General features: G+C 43.5%; 1 protein-coding gene across 7 annotated transcripts in view; it reads left to right on the forward strand.

Moving 5' to 3' along the window:
• VPS8 (VPS8 subunit of CORVET complex) overlaps positions 1-17018 on the forward strand; it is a 167635-nt gene that overhangs the window by 30011 nt on the left and 120606 nt on the right. For 5 of the 7 annotated variants that reach the window (XM_059730747.1, XM_059730749.1, XM_059730752.1 and 2 more), the window contains 11 exons: positions 1368-1492; positions 1982-2068; positions 4534-4601; positions 5454-5607; positions 5720-5779; positions 6723-6830; positions 8803-8883; positions 10044-10214; positions 11348-11422; positions 12140-12175; positions 14389-14479. In XM_059730747.1, the coding sequence (XP_059586730.1) occupies positions 1368-1492; positions 1982-2068; positions 4534-4601; positions 5454-5607; positions 5720-5779; positions 6723-6830; positions 8803-8883; positions 10044-10214; positions 11348-11422; positions 12140-12175; positions 14389-14479 (1056 nt within the window). Of the gene's footprint in view, positions 1-1367; positions 1493-1981; positions 2069-2247; positions 2426-4533; positions 4602-5453; positions 5608-5719; positions 5780-6722; positions 6831-8802; positions 8884-10043; positions 10215-11347; positions 11423-12139; positions 12176-14388; positions 14480-17018 lie in introns of those variants that run through there. The other 2 variants (XM_059730748.1, XM_059730753.1) reach the window with 2 other exon arrangements.

Genomic DNA, 17018 nt, shown 5'->3' on the forward strand with positions numbered 1-17018 from the left:
GCCTTCTTACCTTAAAAAGATTGATTGTTATTGAGTAATTTCGACACTGGTCCTTTAATAATGCAAAACTACCTAATAAGAGTTAGATTTGTATAGGGCTGACTGAAAGATCTCTTATGTCATTTACTTAACTCGCTGTTGAAAATGCTTTGCTAATATTACAGTGCATACAGAAATGATTGTTTGAAGGGAAAAATCTGATGGGCATGTGTCTTTTTAAAAACTTGATGAGTAATTAAAATAAGCTCCTCTTTCATGTTTTATTTTTCTAGCAACAAAACTTAAGTTTCTAGGTAGCAAGTTTTTAGGAGTGAAGCTAATGCTTCAAAGCTTAAACTTAAAAAAATAAATTATATAAGAAAGTGAGATTTTCCCCCCCCCCCCTTAAATTTAAAGATTACAATGTACAAACCAAGTATATTTAGGGAGGGTGCAATTTCTCTGCAATTGTGCAAGAAATTAGAGAAGGAAGGAAGCTGCTGTATTAAGAAGAGTGGAGGAAAACCCCTGGGTTTTGAATTACACTTTAACTGGGAACAAACCCTATGTACTAAACATAGATTTGTTCCATCTTTTTTCCAGCTTGACTTTCTTTATTTCCCTGTTCAGTGTCCATGAATTTCAAATTAAAATGCACCTACTTCCACAGAAGAGATCCTTCTGCTTGTTCAGATATAGTGTCTGTGAACCAGGCCGCTTTCTTAAGTCAGGCATCTTCTGTCCAGCCTCTGCTTGAAATTTTGTTCACCCTCTAAGAGCAATCTGTGCTTAGAAGGAGGATGCCATTGTTCCAGGAGGCACAGGTTCTTTCCCCTCCACGTTTCGTGGGACAATCAATCAAATGAAGGCATGGAAGACGAATAAAATAGCAGGATTCAGAAATCTGTGTTGGGGAACCCTGGAACTGATTATCGAAGTCTGACTTCTCATGTTCTTTTGAATGAATTTTAAATTCTTTTCCAGATTTTTCTTTCATGCTGCCTGTTGGCAAAACAAGAATCTTTCGTGAGAAGTTCAAAGCACTACTGTAAAATCATTCCAGTAATGTAATTTAAATAGGTGCTTTTATAGTGGGTCACTACCATTTTGTTTTTATCTTCATTTAGTACTGAATCTTTTTCTATGCCCACCCCCTTGAAGCTACTTTTGTTTTATAATTTCTCTCTCCTATGTTACATAGATACAAAGTGTGTTTCCTTTTCTTTACTGACTTGAGCCTTGATCCTGCAAACGTTTCTGCATGGGCTTAACTATAGGCACACAGTATAGTAAATATGCTCGTACATGTTGGTAGGACTGAGGCCTTAATTTTTGCCATCAGGCCATTATTTTCTCACCAGTTTCTTACTAATCCTGTTTCTCAATAGATCAGAACCAGGCTCTTCGGCTTTGTCTCGGCAGCACAGCTGTTGGTGCCCAGTACGGGGCTATCTCAGCTCTCAGTATCAATAATGACTGCTCGAGACTTCTGTGCGGCTTTGCAAAAGGACAGGTAATTCTGATGTCAGAGGTATAAGAGTATTGGGGAACGATGCTATTTAGGATGCATAACTAATATTTTTGTGCATCTCAGATGTCAGTCTGAGGCAAAACGGTCTCTCTTAGAGAGCTTTGCCTGTCTCCCAACATCTCTTTTCAGGGAACCCAATGACTCAGCTTAAGTTTCTCCTGCTTTGGTTTAAACGACCTGTACTTTGCTGTTTCTGCCTTCTGCTGTTTTTGAGATGGTGTTGATTTAAGAAATTGATTCCAGTTTAGAAGTGTTGAGTATTTTGGTTTGATGATAGAAAAGCAGTTGGTTCCCAAAATTTAGGATCATTTTGGCTTATAAAATGAAAATTTGCTCAGGTTGCAGGTTTCTTTGGAGTGCAGAAACTGGTTGACTTTTGATGATTCAGGGTGGCAGGGAGAGCATCTTGTTTCAGCTTGGCCAGTTTTTGTAGCAAAATGTCATATTGAAGGAAATGTGTTCTCTTTGTAGATTACTATGTGGGATCTGGCTAGTGGGAAACTTCTGAGATCAATAACAGATGCTCATCCCCCAGGAACAGCCATTTTGCACATCAAGGTAACGAGTTTTTACTATTATCATCTGTCTCCTTTTGTACAGTGCTTTGAGATCTACTGATGCTCTGTAAGAGCTAAAAGCTAATAGCCGGAGATCTGTTAAATGGATGCAGATGTATACGTTATGCTTTTTTAATTCTCTTGATATTTTTTTTTCAGGCTGAAGAGCTAAATTTATAAAAATAATAGCTGCACCAGAGTTAAGAGGACAACAGAGTTTTCCATTACAGCTCAAGTTTGTCCCCACTCCATCCAAAAATCAACAAAAAACTAGTGGCCTCAAAATTGATAAGTTAGGATCAGTTGAGAGAAGTTTGTTTGTTTTCCTCCTGCCAAAACTGATAATGAATTGGACCAGGTATTCCTGATTTTAAAACTCCTGAACACAGGACTTCATGAATGGGTGGTTTGTTCTTTGCAGTGTGGATGGAGGTGGACTGATGGGCTATCTCTGTTTGGTGGGTTCTGTCTGTCAGGATGCAAGATTAACTGAAAATCATCAAAGTTCAGAATTTGTACATCAGAACAAGGTAGGCCTGCTGCAGCTCTCTCACTCAAATAGTGAACGAGCCCAAAGGAAACTTGCACAAGGAGTCAGTCTGCACAGGTGGGGCTGTTGTGCCCTTCAGCCCCAGGGAGAATGAACCCCCTACCAACAAGAAATCCAGGACTCCCACTCATGTTCCTTGCCCTTGGCAAGCATCTTGCAACTATCTGACTTGGCTTATGATAAAAAAAACAAGAGGAAAGCCATCCTGGCCACCTTCACAGTCTTGTCTTCTGTCCCTGTTGCCTGTCTAACCCTTGTTTAAGCTAACAAGGGGCTCTTCCTTCCTCCCGTGGTAAGTCTTAGCTGGAAAGGTGAGAACATGGAAGAACCAGAAGCTGTTGGTCATCCGTCACTCTAAGCTGCCTCCCTGTCCCAGGGCAGACAGCAAGATGGTGACTTATTCAGACCTGTTTGAAGCCAGTGTGTGGGGGGAAAAAAAACCTGGGGTAAAGGTAAAAACCATAGAGAAAGGAAAATCATCTTTTTCTTACTGGCTAAAGCAGATGCGCTTCCCCCTTTGCGCTCTTCAGTCTTCATAGAGGAAGCTGCATGGGGAAGAGGAGCAGACACCTGGTAGAAGGAAAAGGTGCTACTTAGTTTCTTGGAGTCCCCTTTGAGTCATAGTGGTGCTGGAAGACCTATTTGACAGTCCTCTTTATTCAGGAAAAAAATATGCTGCATTTCAGACTAGGATACGATGCTTGTAACTAGGTCATGCTCAAGAGTGATTTACAGCATGGGCAGTGATCAGCCTATTTACACTATATATTTTCTACAGTCTTGCCACTGCAACATATAGTCTGGATAGCCAGGAATTAAACTAAGCTTGGCCCATCTGATACCATGGTGGTGTCCACAGGTTCACTCTGACCACTTGGTAGGGCTTTATTTTCTTTGTTTTGTGGTGAAAGAAATGTCACGTGTGCTTTCTTAGCTTATAGGTTTGAGGCTTTATATCTTGCAGTTTCTCCCCTCTATGCCATGTGAGAGACTAAATCATTTCAGAGATGGAGGACTCAATAGGACTCTTCTTGTGGCTGCTCTTATGTCCTGAGGGACACTTCTGTGTAGGGAGGGATCAAGTTAATCTCCCCAACTACAAGGATATGTCTGTGAATTAAATCATGGATCTGCATGCAAGTAAAGTAGTGCAGGAGTCTTCAAAGATGATTGTTCTCTCTCTCTCAGGCTGTTCTTGTAATGCTATAGCTGAGTATGGGCCAAACCTTTTTGGCAGATGTGCCATAAATTAGCTCCACATCCTCCCTCTGTCCAGTCTGTTTCTTTCTGCTTTCTGCTTCCTGCCCTATTTGCTGCCATGCTGCCTGTCCCAGTCTGCCACGTGCCTGGCACAGAGGCTGCCCATGTCCCTTGTGGCACCCATGCTGCAAGTTAGTCACCCTTGTTGCCTTTTGCCCTCAGATTTTAAAATTGCCTTCTGTAAGAATTGGTTACATGAAGCTGTAGTCTGGTTTGACCTCTGCAAATGAATGGGGGTTGTGTGGAAAGAATATACTCATGAAGAGTTAGGCTTGATACTAATGTCCTTTAAAACAGGAATGCTTCCAGACATACAGTATTTGCTGTACTGCAGTGTGTTTTTGTTGTTTTATGGTTTGCATAGAAATCAATGACAATTGCATAATAATGTCTACCGACTTCATTTGTAAGCATTTTTTATGGCCCTGGTATTTTATGAGAGCAAGTAACTGTTCAGTCATCTTGTTGAAGATGTCTCAGGTGTTGTACAGGATGAATATATAAATAGAAAGAATAATATTCCTTATTTCATTAAGAGATGTCCTACAGTTAATAGATAGAAAAACCCGATTCCACGATTTTTGTCACAGTTTCATTTTGATTAGCTCAACCCTGTCTCTTTCCTGATGTCGGTTTTAATCTAATTCTCTCTTCAGTTCACAGACGACCCGACCCTTGCGATTTGCAACGACAGCGGAGGCTCTGTCTTCGAACTGTCATTTAAGTAAGAGAATAGCTTTGTGGAAAAGATAGTACTGAGTCAGAGATCTTGAAAGCCAAAGCAGAAAGGAAATAATTTGAATCGGGAAGGCCAAGTTTGAGACTCCATTTGATGTAGCACAGTCCAGCAGTGTCCCCCTCCCTCTTCATGCTAGACTTTGCACTGGATCAATCATTTGACCTTGCATTTGCAGTGGCATATGCATTTGGATTCAAACTGTGAGTGCAAGTAGCAGTAATGCAGCAGTAGGCTGTAGTACCTTTCTCTCCGGCTGTCCTGGGGACCCTGCTGGTGCTGCCCAAGCAGCACTTGTGGCACTTCCAGGGAGAAGACTGTCTGTGGGGAGGTCTGTGAGGCAGGATCTAAAGCAGACAGCCGACAGCAGCCCTGGGAAAAAGGCTCCTGGCAGTTGTCATAGAGTTGTTTTGCCCCTCTGCCCGCAGTGCGGCTCACAGTTGTCCAGCCCAGGTCCCCAAATCTGATGGCTGGCTTAAACTTTAAGATGGTTCTTGGAAATTCCCTCTTTGCAGGGTGGAGGAGACTGCCACAGCTGTGGGCAGGGACAGGAATGGGGGCTTAGAGCCCAACAGGCTACTCTATACATGGGAAAGGATGGTGGTGGCATCTAATGAGTAGCCAGGAGGTGCCAAGACTCTCCTGCTAGCAGAATCTCAAGGACTCCTTGTCTCTTTCTGCAGTGCTGTTTGGAATGCCTTGAAGGCTGTCTTGAACTTGCACCAGGCATCATGAAAAGGAGGGCTCACAGTGTTTCTTTTCCTGGGATATGTTTAGTGTATAGTGTGGGATGGTCTGATGCCAGCCAGCTGCTCATCAGGTTGACGGCTCTTCTTTCAGGAGAGTGATGGGAGTGAGAACCTGCGAGTCTCGGTGTCTGTTCAGCGGATCCAAGGGGGAAGTTTGCTGTATTGAGCCTTTGCACGCAAAGACAGAACTGAGAGATCATCCTATTACCCAGTACTCCCTGCTAGCAATGGCCTCCTTGACTAAGGTAACTGGTCTCATGCAAGGCTTTGTGTGCTATCCTGGAATGAAGGACACATGCAGGTAATCCAAAATGGAGATTTTAAATGTATTTTTTGTAATTTTCTCTTTCGATGCAGATCCTTGTCATTGGGTTGAAGCCATCTCTGAAAGTGTGGATGACTTTTCCATATGGTCGTGTGAGTAACCAGCAAACAGCTCCTTCCTTAAGTTAAGGTTACAAATCCTTCCTTGAGGGAAATGGGTGGATGTAGGGTGAATGCTGATCTGAATGTGTGGGGTGCTGCTCCTTTAGGTCTTTGAGCAATAGCCTCCATCTTAGTCCCCATCACCATAGCTCATTGTAGGCTTGAGTTTATTCCAGCTCAAGGCCTGGGGGGGAGCAATAAAGGCTGCCTTAAATTGTCCCTCGGGCATAATAGCTCTGAGCTTTTCTGGGAAGCATGAGCAGCAGGCATGTGTTGGCTCCCTGCTGTTGGCTAGCTGTTCTCATGGCATGGGGCATAAATTGATCATACTCATAGTGACGCCAAGGCATGGGGGAAAACCCTCTTGTATATCCCCATAGTCAATTCAGTCTAATTCAGGACCCAAAAACACTCCAGTGCTGTACTTGTGGTTATTTTGTAGAGTCCTTATGGGGCAGAGTTAAGGGTGTATAAGTGCTCTAACTATGAAGTATCCTACTTTTAATGGGTTTGCATCTGTTAAGTTTAGACTTGACTATTAATACCCTGGGTCTATAGGGGGCATGCATATAATATAGTGCAGCATGCATATAACATAACTTTATTTTAACTTTTGATTGATCCGTTATCACCATTTTAATGAGATTTGGGTTTTTTGGCAATTCATGCATGCCCATGAGAATCCCAGGTTTTTGTGGTCAGTGTTGCAGTGGAATGATCTTTGCTGCCAAAAGCCTGCTTTTCCAGGCTTTCTAAATGGAATCTTAAGTGCTAGAGTTGTGGGGAGTCACCACTGGTGCCAAAAGACTCACTTCTGACCTGGTTAATGTGATGTCAGAGCAGGTGGTGAGGCTGAGCTGTGACAGATGGAACGGAATAGAGCTTCCTTCTGTGCATAGTATCATACACAGGCTGTTCTTTTTCTCTGACCTAGATGGATCCCTCCAGCGTTCCTTTGCTGGCTTGGCACTTCGTTGCTGTACAGAACTCGGTAAACCCCATGCTTGCCTTCTGTCGTGGAGATGTGGTTCATTTTCTTTTGGTAAGTCCGGATAGAGTGTTGCTTGCCCTTTCAAAGAACTGCTTCCAGAGTGCCTGAGCGTTGACCCATTTGCTCCAAGTCAGTGGAAGTGTGTAGTGCTGTCCTCTGGTTTGCAGGTTGTCAGCTTACCACTGAATTGGGAAAACCAATTGGCCTGTTGAGCAAATAATGGACATGTGTTGACACTATTAGGCCTGCAGAGGTAGAGCAAATGCTTTGTGACTTCCAGTTAAAAGAAGAAATAAGTTACGTAATGGTTACCATGATGATTTTAGTGTGTTCTCTCCAGATCCATTTTGACCTTCCTTCACTGTACAGTTTGTACCCTGGCTTGAGGCCTGGTCCATCTCCTGTTGAAGTCAAGTGGAGATGGATTGGCTTTTGGAGAGCACTTGAATGGAGGGCTGTGTGTGCTCTTTCCAAGCTATGGATCTCAAAAGATGTGTGTAGAGGCAGTTGATGGTTAAGTGCCACGGGAAACCCCCAGGCCTTGTGTGTCACTGCACAGTTCCTACTCTGTGGGTCTGAGGAAGTAGTGCATTTCAAGTTGCTCATGAAATGCCCTCTAGTCTGCTTTCAAGAGGAAGGATGGTTTTGTGGTTAATAGACTGGATTAGTTGTTAGCACGTCTAGGTTTGTTTCCCAGCACTGCTGCAGACTCTGCATGAGACTTGAGTCCTCTGTGCTTCAGGTTCAAATGATAATTCTTCCCTTCCTCCACCTTTTGTCTGTCATCTTGGTTCAGTTGATAGGCTGGGATGCATCCCGCTAAGGGCAAGTCTGCATAATACCTAGCAGTGTTTTTCAGTGATCATGGAGCTGGCTTGGGTACCAGAAATAGTACAGATGCACTAATGTGGTTTTCCATCTGGATTACTTGGCTGTGCTGTTTAGGCATACTCTAAGCGTTAATGTAACACCAAGCACATTTGAAGCTCTGACCTTATTTGGAACATTGAGCTACAGATAATTTGTATATTGTGTAGACAGCTCTAAAGTTTGTTGAGACAAATAGCTTAAGAGCATTCAGCAAGGTTTAAATGTATCAGGGTGTAATGATGTTAATTATGTTAATGTTTGTTGTTATGTTAATGTTTAGCTAGTTATGATTGAAGAAGCTTTTCCATCTCATCACTGTCCTTACTGTACTTTTCTTGGAAAAATAGCCTTTTGTGAGCAGAAATGTTCTGGGTATGTTGTTAGCACCCTGAAGCGATTATTTATTTTTCCTCAAAGACCGTTTTAAATTCGTTGCAGCTGTCTTTTGAATTATCCAACTCTAATGAAGCTCTCATCTCAGTTGCCACATGTTGATTCTGGCCCTTCTTTGGTTGAACAAATAGAAGTCAAGTTTAATGCTAATGCTTGAGATTTTTCAGACTTCACACTGGACAGCTGCCCCTCCTGTCCAAGAGTCCCTTCCACAAGGACTGAGTCATTGTGGAGTATTAAACTACAAAGGGGCTTGCTAAGACAATGAGGGGTTCTGGAAATAGGTGGCTCTTCTGTCAATTGTAGGTACTTGGTGTCTTTTTTTTATAAAGAGATCAGCCAAGCCCACAAGGGAAAGACAGACTATCGTGAACAGGTTGTGGGCAGACTTCTGTTCCAAGCACTTTGTATTAAAAATGTCTGAAAAGAAATGGAACAAAAGGCTATTTAAAAAAGTCAAAAGACAAGAGTATACATGTGTGACATTTGCCTCTGAAAAATCATTGCTTTGAGGGAGGAATAAATGTCCCATGCGAAGCCTGTTTTAGAATGCAGCCTCAGCTGTGGAGCTGCTAAATGGCCATCTCTGTAATTGCTGACACTGCATACTCTCCCTATTCCAAAGAGATCCCTGGCCCCTGGAATACGTTTATCTTCCTTGGTAAAAGCGTAGGAGGCTCATTTCTCTAGGGAAGATACCTGGTTGGAGAAACCACTGAGCTTGAGCTTTTTTTTTTTTCTCATTTAACTCCATCATTAGGTAAAGAGAGATGATTCGGGTGCAATACATGTTACTAAGCAGAAGCAGCTGCATCTGCATTACGACCTCATCAATTTTACTGTAAGTATTGATTCTGGTAAATGTTCTTCCTTCTGTTCCAGTGGAAATAACAGCTTCCAGTGTTAAGTGTTTGCCAGCATTCCTCAGCTTAGGAGTTTGTAATTTAACTCTGCAAACTGCTTCTAACAAATGTTACATGCTATTTTCAGGCATATGAACTGGTCATTTGGATCCAGAATTTATGAACCAAGATGAATTTATTTGCTGTAGCTTTTCGTAGAACACTACCTTAGACAGTCTAAATAGTGGCTGTAGGTGAAGGAAAAGGTATGTGCACTGTGCCAACTAAACTACTTATGCCAATGGCGAACAAAAGTTATAAAAAACCCCCAAAAGCCTTTGGAAGGGCTAGTGGAGTTAAATCTTTCTTGCCAGGTTTGAACTCTCAGGTATCAGTACCAAGTAGCAGTTCAGTTGGCACAAGAAGATGGTAGCATTCTCTTTTATACGAGGCATGTCTTTTGCTAATGCATTGTCCTACTGTTTGATGTCTAACATATAGGAATGCACAAAACAAAAAAAAATCTAAAACTATTTTGCTAAATGATAAGTATATAATATAAAATACAGCAATGGCAAGATGAAAAGTTGTCTTTGCTAGACTAGAGATGTAAGGCTGCCAAAAAAATCATGCTAAGAACAAATGAGAAGGCCTTCCCACTCTGCGGTTATGGGCTCCTGGGTAAAATTCAAAATATTGGGCGTTGAAGTTCCCAGATCAGAGTTATTCTCTTCCTCGGATGCCATCTTTGGTTCCCTGTTCCCCTTGCAAGAGGTCAAGAATAAATTTTATACTTATAAAATAGTTTGGGATCTTCAGGTGTCTGAGAACAAATATAGTATGGAGAGAGCAAGGTTTGTGGTAGACTTATCTCTAAACTAAAAGCATATGCTGCAGAGAACACTGTTTTGAGACAGTTCCTGTGATAACTGGATGCTCCGAAGAAAATCTTCTGGTTTTCACCTTTAGGTTCACATGAACGTGCCCTCCCACCCTAGAGTGGTTACAGATGCAAAACCCAGCCATACTTTAGGCATCCTGTCTAACAGTGCTGTCAGCTGCTTCTAGCTTGTGTTCTAAGGTTTTTTCTGGGCATCTGTGATGTTGATGAGGGTGCATGTGAAATGTTTCTGGAGTTTGCAGTGTGATTTCTTCCCAGTGGATGAATTCGCGCACGGTGGTGCTTCTGGATAGCGTGGAGAAGCTCCATGTGATAGATCGCCAGACGCAAGAGGAGTTGGAGACCATAGAGATTTCAGAGGTTCAGCTAGTCTACAACAGCAGTCACTTCAAATCACTGGCCACAGGGGGCAATGTCAGCCAGGCTCTGGTAAGGAGAGACAGGCCTTGTAGTCTGCCAGTATTTCACTTATGGATTTAACGATATTTTCTGTTTTAAATAGGAGAGGCTGGAATCTCTTGAAACATCTTAAAAAGGTCTTTAAAAAAGCTTGTTTCATGTTGGTTTGCCTGAGCAGGTGATCCTTCAAGTCTTGCCTCTGTACATTCCCATGTGTAGGATGTGCCTTTCTGCTGCCAAGCTTTGGACTCTTTTGCTGAGAAGAGGATACCAGTGTGGCCATGTGTTGGAGGTCGTTGCCTCTGCACGGTCTTTCTGCGTCTCCACCTTTTCCAGAGCTGCTCTCTCCAAGTTCTGAGATTGAAAGGAGGGGAGTCTTTAAAAGTCATATACCTCCTATAATCTTAGCCTCAAGCACTGGGCACTATAGGTGCTTCTTCTTCCCCCTTCACTTCCCTAAAGATTGTTAGAGCCCAGTAGTGTACTTCAGGGCATGCTGCCAAGTGGAGGTGTACAGCGTCAGCACTTAGCAAGTCTTACTGCTGAGCTGTTTTCTAGCTGCTGTTGTATCTTTGCAGTAATGTCACCAGATCTCATGCTGGGCGGGGTGGACCAGTTTAGTATGTGGATGGGGGAGAAGTGAAGTGAGTAGTGACTGGCAGACAACAGTCAAGGGTGCTGTCCAGGTGAAGGGCCTATCTTAAGTTTTGCCCTGTACTCTTAATGATCTCTTACTGGCTTAATCAAATAGACCTGACTAGAAGGGCCTCATGCTGTGAAGGAGCAAAGCTGGAATTACTCCTAAACTGTCATTTCTCAGATAGTATTTTTTTTTCTTTCCAGCTACTTGCAGGGTCCTGTGAGCAGGGTTATTGTCATTGCCAACACATGAATCTGAGACAGGGCTCTCTGTACTGGGTAACTTCTTCCCCTGGGAAGCTCATACTTAACATCTGTGAGCATGGTCTGGTTGCTGGACTCCACCCTCACTTCCATACTGGGTTTGGTGTGAGCTGCTATTTCTTATTGACTCCTGTTTTGAATTTCTTGATTCCTAAACATGCCCAAGGCTTAGCCAGACCCATTTCTCACAGACCTCCTCCAAAAACAGAAACAAAAGTAGCCTTGTATCAGGAAAAATGATGTTTTGTTTTTTTTTCCAGGCACTTGTTGGGGAAAAAGCCTGCTATCAGTCGATCAGCAGCTGTGGCAGTCAGATTTTCTACCTTGGTACAAAGGTAAATGTAGGGAGCCCTCTAGAAACATAATGTGTCTATGCTTGGATGTCATCTCAGGGAACTCAGAGTGGTGTGGGTGGGTGTCTAGCAAAAGTCATCCTCTGCCAAGCAGGGAGATTCCTCTCCCACTTCACTGGGGTATCCAGTGCCCTAAGCGCTAGACTCCGATCTCTGAGGAAGCTGTACACCTGAGGCTGTTAAATGGGAAGGTTTTCTGTGCAGGAACTCCACTGATGCATATTTTTTATCTCTTAAATCATTTCTGGTCTTGGCCAAGATGCACGGTGGAGGAAAGCCTATAGCAAGACTAGAACTCCCTGCTAGGTGCTACTTCAGAATAAATGCGTAATGGGTAAATAATGCCAGATGAGGCCGAAGTTAACAACTCCCCCCTTCCAGCAGAGATGAAGTGTGAGGGACACTGGATTCCAATTTGTAGAGCAATAAGAGCAAGCCCCATGTGCTTGATTTCCATTCACCCCCTGCCATCAGAACAGATCCATCCCCAGACTCTCAAGGGGACTCCTGGGAAGCTGAAGTTGTATAACAGCTGGTAGGGAGTACTTCCAGCCTGTGGAGTAGAATTGTAGCCCAGATGTGTAATGTGAACCCTGTGGTGGAGGTGTACAAATATATGCATTCTTAGTCCTTTACCTAGTCACCCATGAGAAGTTCCCTTATGCATTCTTTTTTTTTTTTCCCCCTCCACCTTTTCAGTCCGTTCATGTGATGACACTAAGGAGCTGGAGGGAGGTAAGTCAGAAGATTGGGGGCTTGCATATTTGAACTAAAATCAGTTGCATGCATTGTTCAGAGGTAGCTTGATGACAGGAGGAACTGATGCTCTGACCTATATGATTCATCAAGCAGGTTCCAAGTAGAGTGTTCTGAATCTGTAACTGCTACTCACCCCTATTTTCTGAGTACAGGTTTCAGCACAGCATGCCCCCAGGCTCCAGTCTATCATATGCATGGGTGCTGAATAGAGATTGTACGCATCTTCTTCACAAAGATGCCTTGCAATGTTTCTACCTCTACTGATTTGTAGTGAGGCAGTACAGGTTCAGGGTATTGTTATGCAGTACCCTGTAGCTATGAGTCACTAACCAGTTTGGCACATGGAACTGGAAGGAACCAATAGCATCCAGTCCCCAGTTGTTGCTGGCAGCCCATTTCATAGACTTATCAAGCTCACTCTTAATACCTCGTAGTTGAATACTCCTTAGACTTCTTACCATCACTATTCCAATTGGAAAAGTGTTCCAGAACTCTGTTCTTCTGCTTAGAAACCTTCTAGTATCCAGCTTAAATTTGTTTATGGCTAGTTGATACCAGTTTGGTTTTGTGCTAGCATTATCCTTTAACTTAAATTAGCTCTCTTTCTCTTTTGGAGTTTATTTCCTCCAGAGTCTAACACTGAACTGTCCTGTCCTACCTTGGCACTTGGTTTGCAAAGCTGCTCCAAGGTAGCACCTCATAGACTAACTCTTTAAGAGATGCACAAGCTTTTTTAGGTTACAGTCTACTTTGTCACAAAGAACGAGGGTGGAGAAATAGCAGTGTGGACGCACTTTCCAGCTGTTTGACCCTGGCATGGACACAGGCAAAATCCCTCAGGTTCCATCGGCTGTAGAGCTGGGGCAGAGTCCCCCAGCTCCACCATCCTGTTCTGCACCATTCATTTTGGGTCCATTCAGTTTCATTTTGTTTTGGGCCCTATCTAGATTAGTTCTTGACCCCCTCTTCAGTCCATAGCATTCTCCCTTTTTCCTCATTTTCTTTTTATTTCTGTGGCTCTGCTGTTTGTTGTAGCTTTTTTTTTTTTTTTGCAAGGCCTGGTCTCAGGAAATTCTTATTTTATCCCTTCAAGAAGCAGCTTAGTAGCTCTTTCAGGTCTGATTTGAACCCCTTTTCTGTTTCCTAGGCTGTTTGCTCCCATCTTATTCTTGTGGTGGCCATTCATCCAGTTAGGTCTACATTTCCTTCCTATGATGTTTTTGCCTTTGCCTGATCTGCATATTCCCAACAGCTTTTGTACCTTTGATTCAGAGATTTAAAAGTCTTCTCCACCTCAGTCCAGTGTAATTATTTAAAAGTGTAGTCATGTTTTCAGGTTAAGGAGACCAGGGTGAGTTTGGGCATTATTAAAAGGGAAAGTGATCTCCTGTTTCCCAGTAACAATATAAACTCCTCTAGGACCTCAGAGGGTGTGGTGATGTAGGAGGTATCTGTACCTTAGTTGATCAGGGTGGTACCCTAAGAGTAGCAGAAGAGATGAGGGGGCTAGAGCAAGATGCTAGGGTGGTTAGGAATGGATTCTTTCGGTGATGGTGAATGGCTGGGCAAGGCTCTTGAGTGGAACAGCTCCAGGGTCTTTCACTTTCTGACTTGAATGGGGCCAGGGTTTCACTTCAAATGGTTAACATTAAAAATCTCTCCAAAGGAGGCCTATCAAGTAACTTGGCTTGTGACCCCTAGACCAGCACTTCTCAACCTTTTTTGGGTTGACAGCCCCTTACCTGGAAGAAAACAGGGCAGAAAGGCACCTTATTCCTAGAGGCATCACTAGTTTAGTCTCTGAGGTGCCTCTTTGCCCTGCTTTCTGCCTGACTTGAGACTGACAGTTTCCTGCCTCTCCTTTACTGGAAGTTAGGAAAATGTTCAAACCCTCCTTAAGTTTTAGTGTAAAAGCCAAAAACTCATGTGTTAACAGTTAGCTTCCCTGCTGGGTGTGGCGTGTGTTTCAAGAGACTCCCTGACAACACTTAAACTTGAAAGGGCCTGAGACTCTACTTGCTCTAGCTTGTGATAACACTTCCAATAACCCTGTGCCTGCTGTTGTCACTTGTCTTCTAGAAGTAGGGAATGGACAGCACAACCCCCTGGGTTGGGAAACTCCCATCTTAAACGATTGCTCCTCTTTCCCGGATTTCTTCAGTCTCATTGTTTGTATCTCCTGTTTGCAGAGAGTGGATCACCTTCTGAAACAAGAATGTCTTACTGAGGCCCTGGCTCTAGCTTGGTCTTTTTATGAAGGTAAAGCAAAGGCTGTTGTAGGTAAGTTTTTAATTTCAAGGCACTTGGATAGTTCTTTCTACCTGTGTCCAAAATTAAGTCACTGTACAAAAAGACATTCAAGTGAGACGTGTCAAATTAAGGGAAAGAAAGCTCTGGTAGTGTGGATGCAGCTGGACTAGTACAGATATTAGTAACTATGGCCTGGCTTGCTTTCCTGCAGTCCTAGTAGTTAGCAGTTTTTAAGAGAAAATCGTCCTAGGATCTTTCCTTGGTTAATGACTTCCATTTGCCTCCACTTTGCCAAAAGACCAGTTGTAAACAGAAGACTGGAAGGCATCACTTGGGGCACCAAGTCCAGTTGGCCTGTGACCACATGTAACCATTTCATGGATAAGTCCAGAGGAGTTGAGAAGAATGCTCGTCCCACCTTGCCACAGACCACAAGCTATGAAATATCTCCCCTTGCATGTGCTACAGCATGCTTAGGACTTCTAGTACAGAAGAGTAAAGGCCTCAAACTGCAATGAGCTGCAGGATGAGAACAGGAGAGAGCAAGGCCACTGTTGGTACTTTGAACATCTGCACTGGCAAGGAATTTGTTAAGCGAAATACACCCAGGAGATCGCAGGAAGTGGATTATGTCCTATGCCACAAAAGACGCAAAACTCTAACAGTCTCCAGTGGTCTGACCTGGGACCAGGATCTCAAGTCCAGCATTTGGCTTGACATAAGCACATAAGCAAAACTCACCAGCCAGGCACCTGAGAAGTTTTTCTGCCATGAGGAGAACTGACACACCTCTGCGTGTGCGCGCGCGCGCTCTCTCTCTCTCTCTCTCTCTCTCTCTCTCTCTCTGTGTGTTGAGGGTGGAGGACACACCTCGTGTGTGTGTGTGTGTGTGTGTGTGTGTGTGTGTATTGAGGTGGAGGAAACACCCTTAGAAGCCAAGTCCGTCTGACCTGACCATTAGTAAGTTGCATCTCACCCCAAGATAGATTTCTCTAGCTTCAGCCTCTACTTCCAGAACTTGACATGTGTCATCAGCAAGGACAAGAAGCTCGATGCCACCTCGTATGTGAGCAGCCACACACATCGATCAAATTATCTTGTAACCTTCTCTTGGGGATATCAGTAAATCAGTCACCTGAGGCCTCTGGTCACTAGCTTAAATTCCCAAATCCAGGATCATGCCTGTTCCATGGTACTGTCTTTTCCATGAGCCTCCTCAGCTCCATAATGAAACAAATTGGTTTCATATCACCTCTGCCTCATTTGGAAAACTATTCCAGGACTTTGCTGCTCTGATGGTTAGAAACTTTCTTCTAATTTCCAGTCTCAGTATTCATGCCCAAGTCATGCCCATGTGGATGTTATACCAATATTATCCTTCCTCCCTGGTGTTTACCCACCATCACCAATGTGTTTATAGAGTAATCTTCCTTGCATTCAGCATTTATTTTTTTTTGCTAGGCTAAACAAACCATGCTTTTCTGGTTTTACTGGAAAACAGTGTTCCAGACGTTGCTGGCAGGCTCTTGAGGCTCCAAGGAGATACTTATATGAATTAAAACATGGTGCCTGCTGAATGAAAAAGCACTGGAGAGTGCCAAGGTGGTGAAAATGGCCATGTTCCCTTATGGGTAACAGTAATGTATGAAGCCAGCAGACCTCCTGTGCTGAGCTTGGTAGGGGAGCTGCAGATCACAGCAGGTCAGTGCTTTTCTGCAAATGCTCTCTCAGACCTTGTATGGTATCCACTAGACACCAGGATGATGAAACCCTCTCCTCGGGTGCAGTGGGTTTGGCTGGTGACTGTGTATATGGTACGTGGGCCTGTGTCAACTGTACTGAATGTTCAGGCAATCTCTAATTCGGGTGTTTTACCCTGAGTTTCCTGCAAATAAGGTCTGATGGCTTTTGGTGGACTCCTCTTCATGCAGTCCCCAGCACAAGTGCAAAACCAGCCTCCCACAATGAAATGTAGAATCAGTTTGGTAAATTTTAAGACTTGAAGCTAATAGATTTTAATCTGTATCCAGAACTTAATTTTTGGTACACAAAGGAATTGTATGTTTTTATTGAGAGAGATAACATTTTTTCCTTACAGTACAGTTAAATACGACTTATTTTCAACCAACAATCTCAGAGTTCCTTAAGTATGGTAACTGGCTATTCTGAGGCATCCTATCGTAAACATTCATGGAGCACCTCGGTACCAGGGGGGATGATCATAAAAATACTTGGGGTATTCAGACATGCATTTGAAGCACTCCAAATTCCAGAGTTCTTCAAATTTGTCACTGCAGACATGCAGAGGTCTGGAGAGCAGGAATCACTGCATGCATATGGGCCTTCAGAAGTTCATGAGGATAGATGAGTGCACAGGAGAGTGCTCATTGGCTGTCCACCTTCCTTCTCTCCTCCCCCATGGTTGGGATGGAGTGGAGCATTTGGGGATGCTAGAGGACTACTGATGCATACAAGGGGCATTTTTTAAACATTCTGGCCACTTTTGAAGTGCTGCTTCAGCTGTTGAGGTCTGCACTCCTTGCTGTTTTGAGCACTCCAGAGACACGGA

The sequence above is a fragment of the Alligator mississippiensis genome, chromosome 7 (assembly GCF_030867095.1).
Source record: "Alligator mississippiensis isolate rAllMis1 chromosome 7, rAllMis1, whole genome shotgun sequence".
NCBI lineage: Eukaryota > Metazoa > Chordata > Crocodylia > Alligatoridae > Alligator > Alligator mississippiensis.